General features: G+C 33.1%; 1 protein-coding gene across 8 annotated transcripts in view; it reads left to right on the top strand.

The window, feature by feature from the left end:
- The window catches only part of LOC140434724 (uncharacterized), an 814,516-nt gene that overhangs the window by 322,998 nt on the left and 476,986 nt on the right, over nt 1-14,532 (top strand). The window contains exon 5 of one of the 8 annotated variants that reach the window (XM_072523200.1): nt 3,373-3,488. The exons of the other annotated variants lie outside the window; for them this stretch is intronic. Within the exon in view, the coding sequence (XP_072379301.1) occupies nt 3,373-3,380 (8 nt within the window). The 3' untranslated portion in view covers nt 3,381-3,488. Of the gene's footprint in view, nt 1-3,372; nt 3,489-14,532 lie in introns of those variants that run through there. 8 annotated transcript variants of the gene reach the window in all.

Consider the following 14,532-nt stretch of genomic DNA (forward strand, 5'->3'; position numbering starts at 1 on the left):
ATTTTAGTTCTGGTCATTGTGTGAATTTATAGGGAGTCTACGTTCAACAATTTCATGACATTATTGGATGTTCAGTTTTGTGAAAGCGTCTATGTTAGGAAAATTGAAGGAGCACACACGAGCTTTTCAGGGGTTTTGGCTAAAAATTGATTCATAGTTTATTTTTATTGTGCAATAATAGGTGTATCGTCTATATAATAGAAGTCCTAGTATCTACCGGTATGGATCGTTCGTATGTGTAAATGTTATACAGTGTAGGTGCCTTTATGCTACCCCAAGCGAGACCGTTCTTCATCTGCTATTCTTACCATTGAGTGATACAAAAAATATTCTCTTGTGTAGGCATACGCAGACAATATAAGTGAGTTTGTTATCTAAGGGGATATCATATAGTTTTTGAAAAAATATTCTGTAAGTTAAAGTGTCGTAAGCGGCATTTAGATTGAAAAATACCACCACTGATACCCGATATTTTTCGTACCCATCTTTGATTTAGTATTTGTGATGTACATCACTTTGAATAGCTGACAAAATAAAGATATTGGCCGATAGTTTTTGTGGTCGTTGGAGTTTTTGCCAGGTTTAAGCAAGGTAACAACTTTGACTTGTCTCTAGACTTTGGGTATCTCCTAATTTGAATACAGTTGTTCATCATCTGGATAAGCCATTGTAGTGTTTTTGGTCCAGATTTCGTAATAAGCTTTGTGCTTAGATCCTCAATGTCGGTATTTGTATTATTTTTCATTAAATATGTAGATGGTGAATCCAAGCTCAAAATCGTTAAAAGGTTCTCTCAGCTGACTGGTTTTGTCCTTTCTTACTTTGAGTTATTCTTTGCTTTTTTTCCGATAGAAATAGTATGTCTATATCTATAATGTGGTTTTCAGCAATCAGCTATGTACCAAATACCCTAGGTTAGGCCCTATATGTGTTTCCTGTACTAGAAATTAGTCAGATCCGTGTTTAGCTCATATGTCTGATAGTTTAAGTAAAGTAAAGTTTCTTGATTTTTAGATATACCCTTAACAGTTATAGACATATGTTATTAGAATAGTTGGCCCTAAAAGGGACCAACTTGACAAAATCATATTAAAGGGGTGACTGAAGAATTAGCCGATTAATTAATTAATCATTACCCGGGGTATGCCCGATTGCGGTGGTCTTATTAGTATTTCAATCTTCCTAAAGGAAGTGAAACCCCATAAGTAATGCGTAATCTTTTACTTTTTATTAAAAACTTAAATTGTACATGCCGTGTATTACTTTTTGAAGATATGTCGAATCAGATTTGTATAGTAATAATTTTAGGTTCTAAAGAGCCTCTTTGTGAAAAATAAATAAGTTTGTGATATCTGTCACAACTCATATATAGATAATAAAAAAATAAACAGTTAAAATAAGTGTAAACAATTTCAACTACATACATCGGCGCCACTGTTCATGTGATGGGTTTATCACAGATATCAAAGGTTACATTTTAATTCAATGTTCTATTTACGTATCTTCAATATTAAAAAAGTAGAAAAAGACATGTTTATGCTTTCATTTTCTTAAATCTATTCTAGTTTCTTTCTAGAGTTCCGTCTTTTTTTAACGACCTGTGTTCTTTTTTCAATTGGGCACTTGTCCAAAGCTATGACAAATACTCTGTCCTCTGCTATTTTACATTAATATGACATTCATTATTTTCTCTAAACACTCTGTCCTCTGCTATTCTACATTAATATTACTGATTTATTTTATCTTTCTTGCAACTATTTTAATGTTATCCTGTGATCTTCTTCTTCTTCTACTTTTTCTTTTTATATAGGCATAACTCTGTCTGTTTTTCAATGTGCCTCCAGTAAGTTGCCTTTCCATCGTTTTCGTGGTCGTCCTACTGATCGTCTTCCTATGGGTTAACCGTCTCTTGCCGTCTTTATTGTTTTATTTGTTGTCATTCGGCTTATATGATCGTTCCATTCTACTCTTCTATTTCTTAACCAGTTCTTGATGTTCTTCACCTTGCATCTACGTCGTATATCTGTACTTCTAGCTCTGTCCCATAGTGTCTTACCATCAACTTTTTTAAGTGTTTTCATCTCTGCTATTTCATATCCTTTTTGTCCTCTCTATGTCAGATCTTGTTTCTGCCGCGTATGTCATTATTGGTCTGATTACTGTTTTGTAAATTCTGCCTTTCGTTTCTTTTCCGATATTTTTATTTCTTCATAATGTTTCATTTGGGCAGCCTGTGGCTCTGTTTGCTCCATTCACTGGGTCTTTCACTTTAGTTTCGAGCTTTCCGTAGCTAGATAATGTGATGCCTAGATATTTAAGCTTTAACACTTGTTCTATTACATCACCTTCCAGCTCCAATTAACATCTTAGTAAATTTGCTGTTGTAACCATGCATTTTGTCTCTTTTGGGGAAATTAACATGTTAAATTTTCTGGCGGTTATATGAAATTGGTGCAGCATACGTTGTAAATCATTTTCACTTTGAAAGAGTAGTATTGCGTCGTCTGCACAGCAGATTATTTTAATTGGTTTTTCTTCCATTTGGTATCCTTTTTTAGTTCTTATTTTTTATTATTTCATCCATAATCAGGTTGAATAATAGAGGACTCAGGTAATATCCCTGTCTTATCCCATTGTCACCTTCAATAGGGTCGGTTAGTTCTTCTTCTAGTTTTACTTTTATTGTGTTGTTTTGGTATATATTTTCGATAGTTTTGATTTTTCCTAGAGGTATCTCTCTTGCGTACAATAAGGGGATAACGTTTTTTTAATTTGTGTATCTTCTGTATATCATTATTTCCTCTGTGTATTAAAAATTAAATTTTGGTTATTATTTCTTAAGATTCTCTTACCGTGTTTATTAATTGTCTTGTTTCATGTGTATCAAGATATGTGTGTCATGATAGATTGTAATGCATATTTCATTTAATGTAATTGAAGTGCTCTTTGCGTTTGCCAATTACTTTCTTACTTCCTCAGCGATAGGTCTTTTTTTCCTCATCAATAACCTTATCCTCGCTCGATACAGCTATTTTAAACCTCTATAGCCCCGTGTGTACTCAAGGCAACAAAGGAGTTTTTGACGCAGAAAACTTTTTTAAAACAATTTCCGACTCTAGTATGCCCTCTGTTAATTTCAGGCAACATTTGGTTATACATTTTAATACACTCTATGAACCTATGACGAAACCTATATGGAAATGTTTAACAGTATGTCAACTGGACATGACTGCCTTATTAGTTTGTATTTTCGATCGTGATTTATTGTTATAAATTGTGTACAATTTATATAAAAATACATACAGAGGCATTATATCAGCATTTAGATATTGATTACCGTTGACATTTGTTTATTTTATTGTATTGTTTCAGTACTGTGATATGTTGCTTTGAATCCACACTGGACCATATTATTTTAAATTATTTCTTTAAGATGGATACAAAAACGTTCTACGGGAAAAGCAGTAAATATCCGAGGAATCCAAAGACTCTGACTTCGATAGTGATAATAAGAAATTGATAATGAATTTTCCAGGTACTCAGATATCAATCGATCCAGGATCAAATAAAATGGAAAATGAAGACGATTTGTACGAAGCAAATTTAGACCAGGATACCAATTTAGATTTAGACCAAGATGAAGATGAGGGCGATACCGATAAAACAGAAAAACACACTGAACAAAATGTGCTCAAAAGGTCAAAAATGATCGTAAAAAACATTCAGTGGAAGAGTGGTTCCCGAACAGTATTTTCAATTCCAGAATGGAAAGGTAATTTACCAACATGCAAATTATTAGAACCGGAATCCCCTCTACATTATTTTAAAAAGATGATATCTACCAATATGCTGGAAAACATAGTAGAACAAAGTAATTTGTAAGCACTGCAAAAGAATATAAATAAACCATTGAATATGACACTAGCAGAAATAAACCAATTTATTGGAGATCTGTTCTACTAATGTCAATATATGGCTTGCCAAGGACAAGATCATTTTGGCAGAAGGAAACACGTGTTGCTCAAATAGTCGATACTATATCTAGGAATCGCTGGGAAGAAATAAAAACTAAAATGCATTTTAATAATAACGAAAATATGGTCAACAATAATGATAAGTTATACAAAATTAGACCATTTATCAACGGTCTATTTTAAAATTTTCAAAGTATTCCAATGAGTGAAAAATTGTGTATTGATGAACAAATGATACCATTCAAAGAGGCACATTCTTTAAAACAATATATGAAGAACAAACCCAAAAAATGGGGATACAAGGCATTTGTTTTGTGTGATAGCAATGGTAATGTAGTAATAAGATTGTGTGAGATAGTCAAACCAAACAAATACTATAAAGTATATTTTGACAACTGGTTCAATAGCATTCAGTTGCAGATTGAAATGGAAAAACGTGGACTGCAATGTTTGGGAACTGTTCTTCCAAATAGATTGCCTTATTGCCATTTTTCTGATGACAAGAATATGAAGAAACAGGGCAGAGGTACTGTAGAAGAAAAGCATGCTACAGTAGATGGCATAAGACAAACAGCGTTAAAGTGGTACGATAATAAACCGGTTCATTTGCTTAGTACATTTGTTGGTTCTGAGCCTACTTCGTTAGTCAAGAGGTGGGATAAGAAACAAAAATCAAGAATTATTGTATGCTGTCCAAATTCAGTGCAATTTTATAATCAATTTATTGGAGGTGTCGATCTTATGGATTCAATCATTGCTCTTTACCGAACAGACGTAAGATCTAAAAAGTGGTATCTAAAAATATTTTTTCACCTTCTGGATTTAGCTGTTGTTAACAGCTGGTTGTTGCATCGTCGTGATTGCGATTACTTTGAAATTAAAAAGAAAAACCAGTTGCCTTTGTTACAGTTTAAGTCCCACTTATGTAGCGTACTGTTAGTAAGCAATGACCAGATCAAAAACAAAGGACGTCCCAGGCTCAGTGAAATTGAGAACGAAATTCTCATAAAAAAACAAAGGAGAGGATCTACTGCTATTGTACTACCAAAGGAAGTTAGGCTTGACCAAACCTTCCACTGGCCAGTAATTTCTGAAAAAAAGGGAAGATGCAAAAAACCAGGATGCTGTAATACTTCTAAATTAATGTGTGATAAATGTAAAGTTGCTTTATGTTTTACAACTACAAATATTTGTTTTTTTGAATGGCATAATAAATAAGCATATATAACTTAATTCGTTAGTTTTTGCTAAACACTCCCAAAACTCTCCCCAAACGAAATTTAAAAAATCTAAAAAAATTACTAGTTGTTGTAAATGGATATTTGAGCACATATACAAATTAAAACATTTTCTCTTAAGTTTACAAAAAAGTCGGGCAATAGAGGGCTAAGATATTTATATTTCACTATATGCTGTATCATTTGGTTTTCATTTCAAATTTGCACCTATGACGAAATTTATAATATCTAAGATCTGGTGCTTTCATATGAAACTGGAATAAAACACTTGTTAGATAATATTTATTCGTTTTGAGTACGTTCTTCTTTTAGAACCTAGTATATAAAAGAATAAATATTTGTCTGTCAACAAATTGCTATATAAAAGCACGAGGCACTATTCTCATGCTGTGAGCTTTGCTGCTCTGTTACTTTTATAACGCTTAAGCTATTTTTAATTTATTGTCAATATTTTTGAGGTGTTTTTCCTTAAATGATCATTTTTAAGGTTAGTACGTTTGATTAAATGAAATTGACATTAATTTGATAGTTTCCATTTTATTAGTGCTGATGGTATATGACTAGCATCTGTTGGTACTATATATCAATTTCAACATGTGGAAGTGAGAGCACTCTCTTGTTAGTAATTTCAGTGTAAATTTTGACGAAACCAGAAATTACCCATAATATTCTCCCCGTGTGATCTTAGTATTTCCGTTGATTAAATAGTATAGGGTATCCAATATTTCAATCAACGGTATGTCAGAGTGGTTTTTATTAATTTTTATATATATTTGCAAAATAGAAAGTTCAGTACATGCAGTTAAACAGCTGATCTGTCAATTTAGAAGTAAGAGCAAGTACCAACTTGCTCAAAAGTATACCCATACACAAAAGGAATAATAAAATATACTGCACAAACTATAGCGATATAAGCTATATATAAGCTATATCTCTATTAATAATTAGGATATACAGTATTTTTTCTAATACACCTGGAACGATTGAGTAAATAGGTGAACTATAAACACTATAAAGTAGGTGAATATTAGTGTGGAATTAGAAAAACTTAATAAATCGTTGATCAATTATTCACTATTAGGCAGTTAATGAGAAATGTTGGGAATACAAAAAAAAACATTAAACTAGTTATTTATAGATTTTAAACAAACACTGATATAATCATAAGAATAAAACTATGAAATACCATGGCAGAAAAGAAAACTGTCGACTTATTTTCAAATGTACATTGATTTCAAACAGAAAGATTCCATTCCAAACTCTATTTAAAAAGTAAAATCAATAAACAGATAATTATACACATAAAGATTATAAAAATCCCAAATATTGGAAAACCTAAATATGCGTGGTCAAAATATTAAAAATCAAAGTGCTTTAAAAAAGTGAACGAATTCGCCTAACAGATGTTTTGAAAGCAATATATTATGAAACGAATTGGGGATATTATATTACACAAACTAAACCGCTTGTCTACAAAAAAATCAAGAAAATATGATACGACAGGAAAGACTAATGACTTTACAGCTAATTGCCACATAAATATCAATGTAACGCAAAAATACTAAATTGTTACAAATAAAGGTTAAAACATGCTTTTCAATTCGCGGTAAAAGATTTAATAAAGTTCAGCACACAGTATAAATCGTAACAAAATTCATATACCAGTAAACGGTTCTCGATACAGCAGCAAAGTAATTTTGGCAACAAATATGTAGGTTGTACTTTACTCCATTGGAATCATAGTACCCGCTATGGAAAATGGTGTCTTCTTTGACATCCAGCAACCACAAATGTGAAATTAGGAAAGATTAATGTGAAATTAGGAAAATTCAATGAACCGTTGATCAAATATTCACTATTATATACTTAATGAAAAATGTTGGGAATAAAAAAACATTAAGCTAGTTATTTATAGATTTTCAACAAACATATGATATAATTATAAGATTGTAACTAAAATGCTATGGAAGAACTAGGCATACATAAGAAAATAACTGCCAACTTACTTTCAAATGTCCAGTGACCTCAAACAGGAAGATGCCCTGTCTCCAATCGTGTTTACCATCGTTTTGGAGAGCATCTCCCGGAAAGCAAATACAGAAAATCTCACAGTTTAATAATTAAGGTCCTCATATTATACGGACCTTCGACGATGAGTTTAATATAGTAGCGAAAATAATTATTAGTAAGCAAAACACATTAATACATTCAATAAAAAAAGCGCAAAAAAGGGTCCTTCAAATCAACGATAATAAAAAAATATATGGCTATCACTTTGAAATGTTTCATAGGTCTAAATATTTCGAATTTAAGAGCACTTTTAACAAAAACACTACAAAAGAGAATAACAACAGAATACAAGCTGGCAATTGCTACGTTTTAAGCAAAAAAATTAAATCCAAAAATACATCCCGCAGTAAGAAAAATAAGAATCTACGTATGTAAGTAAAACACAAACAATGAAAAAATAAAATAAGAGCCGATTGAGCGTCGCAGAAAGAAATATATAATTCTGTTATGAATAAGATCACAAATCAATACAAAGTGCAAAACAATAACTTTAGCGTTGAGATTTAGTTTCTTGTACGACGATGCAATTTTTATATACCTGTTTGACCTTAGCATTATTTCCCGGTCGTAAAACACTTCTGAGGGCTTTTCTAACAATCCTGATCTAATTAATACCTGAGTTTTACTTACATTGTTTTATATATCCTGATTTTAGTAGTTCGCATTAAACTTCTGGATTTAAAAGTGTTATGAGGTGATACATATATCAGTTTGCTACTTGAATTTTCCCTTTTATCTCTTATGTGACAACGGTATCTGCGATATCTAAAACGCCCCAATTTTTCAAAATTATATGGGTCTATTGTTACGTTATATGCTCTATTCTACATCATCTCTTTTGTCTGTTAATAAATATTTAGTTGGTTTTATCGTTACTATTATACCGTATTTTTTTGCTGGTAATAGCATTATTCTATAGTATTCTAATATTTAATCTATGGATTAAATTCGGATAGCGGATAGATATTCTTTACTTTCTCGGAGAAATCATATTGTAACACACAAAAACCGTATTAAATTGCCAAAAACTTCCTTGTATACTCTATTTATTTATGAGGGGCAGCAGCAATATCAGTACCATAATAATGCATATAGTCCTGGACTGGCTAATCTATAGTTGGATAATAGGAAACATGGATGTAGCAGTTCTAATGGTTTGGTGACTGCTTACTGAAATCGGGGAGCAGAGATACCAGTACCAAGTTAATGACTATAGGAGTTGCGGATACATTTTCTGATAACTTAGTTCCTCCCTTTTTTTAACATATACTATAGAAGTCTCAAGTACAGGTCTCATGTAATTGTGGAAGATGCATAAGGTATTTAGACATCGTTTTTTGTAAAATGAATGTTTTAGATTTTCAGATGTATAAACTTCACGTGAATTAATTTGGACTCATTTAGTTTAGGCTCTAATAGGTATACTATTTGTAGGTTAAACTCCCATGCTATACTTTAGCAAAGGCCTAAGCTATGTCAAAAAAGACAAGCACAATTTTTTTTTCTAAAACGTATTTCTCAACAAGTTTCTCACTTAGTTATATCGATAATTCTGTATATTCAATTAATCATGGGATACTTTTTATCTCTGAATAAAAATTATCGGTTTGGAATCAGCTCCTTTTTTTTTATTATTGGTTTCATTAACTTACATAAATAAATACAACCTGATTTAAAGTAAAGCTGAAGTTGATTTTTAAATGCACACTTTAGATACTCTGTTTTTGTTTGCCTTATTTTTAGACCTTTTTGCTCAAGTGCCCATCTCCATTGTCTCAATCATTAATTCGATTATCTCTCCTTATCTCTTACTAACACCACATCGTTAGCATACATCAAGCACCAAGGAATATCTCATTGACATGTTTTCGTTAATTTTTCCAACACTAATTAGAAGAGATAAGGGATTAGCACCGACCCCTGATGCAATACTATTCTCAAATGAAATTTATCAGTCTTACCCTCACTTGTTCTAACATTAGTTTTCCATTACTTGCCTTATGATAAAAATTGCATCCGTTGTTGATTTGCCTTGCATGAATTTAAACTGATTTCCTAATATTTCTGTTTCTTTCTGTAGCCTACTATCAATTATTCTCACACAGTTTCATGGTGTGACAGAGTAGTTTTAGGGCTCTATAGTTTGTACAGAGTTTAACATCTACTTTGTTTTTGTATACAGGTACTAAAATGCTACTTCTCCATTCATCCGGTATTCGCCTTACTTTCAAAATTCTATTAAATAGTCCTGTTAGCCAACTTGTTCCTGATTTTCCTAATGCTGATCATATATATCCAGGGATGCCATCAGGACCTATGCCTTTTCTTTTTTCATTTTATGTAGCTCTTGAATAACTTCCGCGGTCGTCATTTTCGGCACCATTGCTATTACTATCTCTGTTGCCTCTATAGATGCTTTCTCAAACTCTTCGTTTAATTGGTCGTTAAAGAACTCCTTCCAGCAATTTTTTACATCCTTTCCTTGCATAAATAGTTTAATGTATTTATCTCGTATACATTTAATCTGATTAAAATCTTTGGTTTTCTTTGCTCCACTTTTAGCAATTTTGTATATGTTTTTTTTCTTAGTACTCAGTTCATTGTACAGCTTTTCATACGCTGCTACCTTAGATTGTGCTACCGCTACTTTTGCTTCCTCTTTATCTATTTGATACTTTTGATAATCTTAGTCTGATATTTTTTCTTGTCCCTCCTTATATAATCTTCTCTTGTCTTTTATATTGTCTTAAACATCGTCTGACTATCTATATTTACCAATTTTTAAGTCAATTTCCTGAGATTTTTTCAAGTATTTTAGGTACACCCTCTTTAATAATTTTTGACACATTTCTCCAAATTTCATTATGACTTTTTTCCATATTCCAACACATTCCTTTTTTATTTCTGTTCTAAATTGAACTAATTTGTCGCTTGTTAACGTCAATTAATTGTTTTTGTGACTCTCCTCGATATTTTGGTTTTATTTCATATTTTACTTGTATATCTAGTACCAGCACTTTATGCTGTTGGCTTACAGTTTCAGTAATTATTACTTTAGAGTCTTTACATAAGGGATTGGCTTACGATCCATATTTGGAATTGATTTTGTCTGCTTTTGAATTGGATAAGTTGGCTTTCTCTTTTCTAATGTACTAACAGTGGACTAGGTATGGCCACTGTTAGTACATACTAGTGCTAATTCCAGCATATTATCTGCCACATTATTTGCTGCTAATAGCATTCTTCTATAGCATTCTAATATTTCATCTATAGATTAAATCCGTATAGCAAATAGATATTTTTCACTTTCTCGGAGAAATAATATTCTAACATACAAAATCCTATTAAATTGCCAAAACCTTCCTTGCATATTTTATTCACTTATAAGGGACAGCAGCAATATCAGTACCATAATAAGGCGTATAGTCCTGGACTGGCTAATCGTTGGATAATAGGAAGCATGAGTGTAGCAGTTTTAATGTTTTCACTACCTGGTATCTGGGAGCAGAGATATCAGTACCAAGTAATTGCATATATGAATTGTTGCTTGAACTTTATTATTATTAAACAGCACTATATAAACAGCACTATATTCTATAATACAAGAAACATTGTGTTATAAAACAGTCGAATAATATACAGATTCTTAATTCAAATATTCAAAAAATTAAAGAACAGCTTACTAAAATAGAAATCGCCTATTTAAAATGCAATCCATTAATGGCCCAAGGTACCAAGCACTTCTAGCATATGGTAATGATATTGATGTCATAAGAAACTCTCTCCCGTTTGCGACATCTTCAACAAAGTGAAGAGAACACGAAAAATGTTTTACTTTAAACCAACAAAATGAAAAACAAATACAAGAGAATCAATAGAAGAGAGCAATTCAATCTAGATTGTGGATAAAACAAGTGATGTTTTTATCTAAGGGGACGTCATAGAATTTTTGGAGAAATGTTCTCTAATTTAATATGTCGTAAGCGGCATTTAGATTGACAAATACTACCCCTAATACCTGATATCTTTCGTACCCGTTGTTGATTTTTGCAACAACGGGTACGTTATTACATACTTTATAAGTATTACGAATAAAAATAAATAAGCAAGAAGAATGTAAGTGTACTATATTTAAACCAAGTGACAGAAAAAAGAATATTATACATACATATACTTCTAAATTAAAAATTATATGCCTGACAACGCAAGATACAAAAAACAATGATTTAACATTGAAAATAATGATAGCTTGCACAAGGGACAAAGTATTTAAAACGATAAGGCCGAACATATTATATGTAATTGTAATAGATATGTTGGCTAAAATTAAGTTACCATAAGACACCGAAATATATCTGGGTAATGACTCACTACTGATTGCTACGCTAGTATCTGCCATAAGTGTATTCATGTGTTTATGTGTATCTAAAGTATAGTAGTATATTGAATTCCCTACATTAAAAAATCGAAATATTTAAATTAGACAGTAAAAAATTATAATTTTAAGATTGATTTATAAATTATTATAATTTAAATTTTACTGCTTGATGAAAGAAATATTGTAAGTCATACACTGTAGCAATCGAAACATCGGAACGTACATTTATAATATAATAAATGTTTCAGTGCTAATGCATTAAAAAAAATACTAGTACATAAAAATGGACACTTGCCTTTTCAAAGTTTATAATAGACACTAATTTCAGTTTATCTGTAATTAAAGCAAGTAATATAAATTACCACAATAAAATATTTAACTACATTAACCAAATACGTATTTGAGAAATTTATTGATGACTAAATTGATTGATATTTAAATAAATTTGAAGTTCCAAAACGTACCTGCTGTAAAATTTAAAAATCTACGACTAATCAAATTATTGGCAACATCGGAGGAGTTTAGTTGTGTACGCAAAGAAATGTATACGGATCCCAAAAGTGTTTTAACCTATTACGGAGTCCACTTAATCCGACGTGTTGGTCGGAGTCCACATAAAGCGCTACCCAGATAATAATATACACGGTGTATATTCGCCTGGAGTTAGTATAATACCGTTTTAGTACGGAGCCCTCATTAACCGCTAGATCTATATATATATATATATATATATATATATATATATATATATATATATATATATATATATATATATATATATGTTCGGATAAGTTTCCGCGGTCAGATAAATGAAAATTACTGAGTTCTCGGGAAGAACCGCGATGAGAATTTAAAACTGAAGAAGCTATTTCCCATCTTCCTTCCGAACAAGCCGAAGTTGCCAGACAAGATGTCGCCAGAATTCTCCGTACTTCCAAACCCCCACCTTCAAATATCAGTCTTTCAGAAAGACGTGCCCTCAAAGAACTTTACAACAACCCTGACATCGTCATCCTTCCGGCCGACAAAGGTAATGCCACCGTCATTCTCAACTCTTCTAACTATTTCGACAAAATGTCCGAACATGTCCCAAATGATCCAACCACATATCTAGAAAAAACGACCAAATCCATTATAAATAAGTCTACTCTACCTCCAGACCTCAAAAAATATCTTATACCCAGAGAAAAATCATCCCGAATTCCAAAGATATACGGCCTTCCAAAAATCCATAAGCCCAATGTTCCCCTAAGACCCATCGTCAGTGCATACAATTGTCCCACTCAGAAATTGGCAAAACATCTCGCTTCATCCTTACAACCATTAGCCGAAAACGCCTCGTCCTTTGTCAAAAACTCTTTTCATTTCATTGATCTTCTGAAAAACTTTTCTATTTCACCCTCAGACATACTAGTCAGTTTTGACATTGTTTCTTTATTCACCAACATTCCCATCGATGAAACCATTTCCATCTTGGACTCTAAACATCAAATTCCCCAAGACACATTATCTCTTATAAAACACTGCATGTCTAATACATATTTCACGTTCCAAAATCATTTCTATCGTCAAATCAAAGGTGCCCCAATGGGATCGCCCCTCTCTCCCGTAATAGCAGATATATACATGGAACAGTAGCCTTGTCCTCGTCAAATCTCAAACCCACCTGCTGGTTACGGTACGTTGATGACACCTTTGTCATTTGGCCCCATGGTAAAGACACATTAGATCTCTTCCTCTCCCACCTGAATGGAATACATCCCAGCATTCAATTCACGATGGAAGTTGAGTCTGAAGCGTCTTTGCCATTCCTTGATGTTCTTATTCAGAAAAATCCACCTCACAGTTTTTCCTATTCCGTGTACCGGAAACCCACTCATACAAACCGCTATCTCAATGCCCAGTCACATCATCACCCCGCCCAACTTAATTCAGTCATCAACACTCTTATTTCCCGTTTCATAAGACTTAGCGACAACAATCAAAGGTCATCCGAAATCAATTCAATAAGACAAACACTCCTACAAAACGGCTACCACAAAACCCAAATCAATAGAAGCATTCACAAACTTCTAAACCCCATTCCATCCAAAAAAGAAACCTTGCCGCCGGATCAACCCAAAATATTTCTACCTTTCATTAAAGGTGTCACTGACAAGATCAGTAGAACTCTTATCCCTCTTAATATTAAAACCATCTTCACCACTCACTCCAAATTGTCCAATCTCGTCAGATCCGTAAAAGACCAAATCCCCAATGAAGACCATGGTGTCTACGAGATACCTTGTTCCAGTTGCCCACGTACATACGTAGGACAGTCAAACCGACGAATCCATAACCGTATTTACGAACATTCTCTATCAGTCAAACATTCCGATACCACTTCAGCCCTAGCCCAACATCATATTCAGACAGGCCACAGGATAGATTTCGAAAAAGCAAAAACCATCGCTCCCATCCGCTCATTAAAAGCGAGAATCATTCGTGAAGCTATCGAAATCGAAAAACGGCCTAACAGCTTGAACACGCGCGATGACGCGAAACGATTGCCGGCAACATGGCGACCCCTGCTTCAGCGACCTCCCTCCCACACCGTTCAGGCCACGTCAGTTCAGACCACGTCAGCGCATACCGTTCCCGCGCATACAGCGAGTATAAAAGCAGCCACACAGGGTAAGACTGGTTGTCACTCGACACTGAGGAGTAGGCAGATTGAGACCTCAGTGCCGAGAGACAGTTCTTGCAATATAGAACACGATACTGGTACGTCTCGAGCGAGGGGAGTAGGCAGATTGAGACCCCGAACTCGAACCGAATAGTATCACTCTTGATAATGGCTCCAAAATGGGTGCCGAAACGTCGAGTTTTAAAT

Source organism: Diabrotica undecimpunctata, chromosome 2 (assembly GCF_040954645.1).
Source record: "Diabrotica undecimpunctata isolate CICGRU chromosome 2, icDiaUnde3, whole genome shotgun sequence".
Taxonomy (NCBI): Eukaryota; Metazoa; Arthropoda; class Insecta; order Coleoptera; family Chrysomelidae; genus Diabrotica; species Diabrotica undecimpunctata.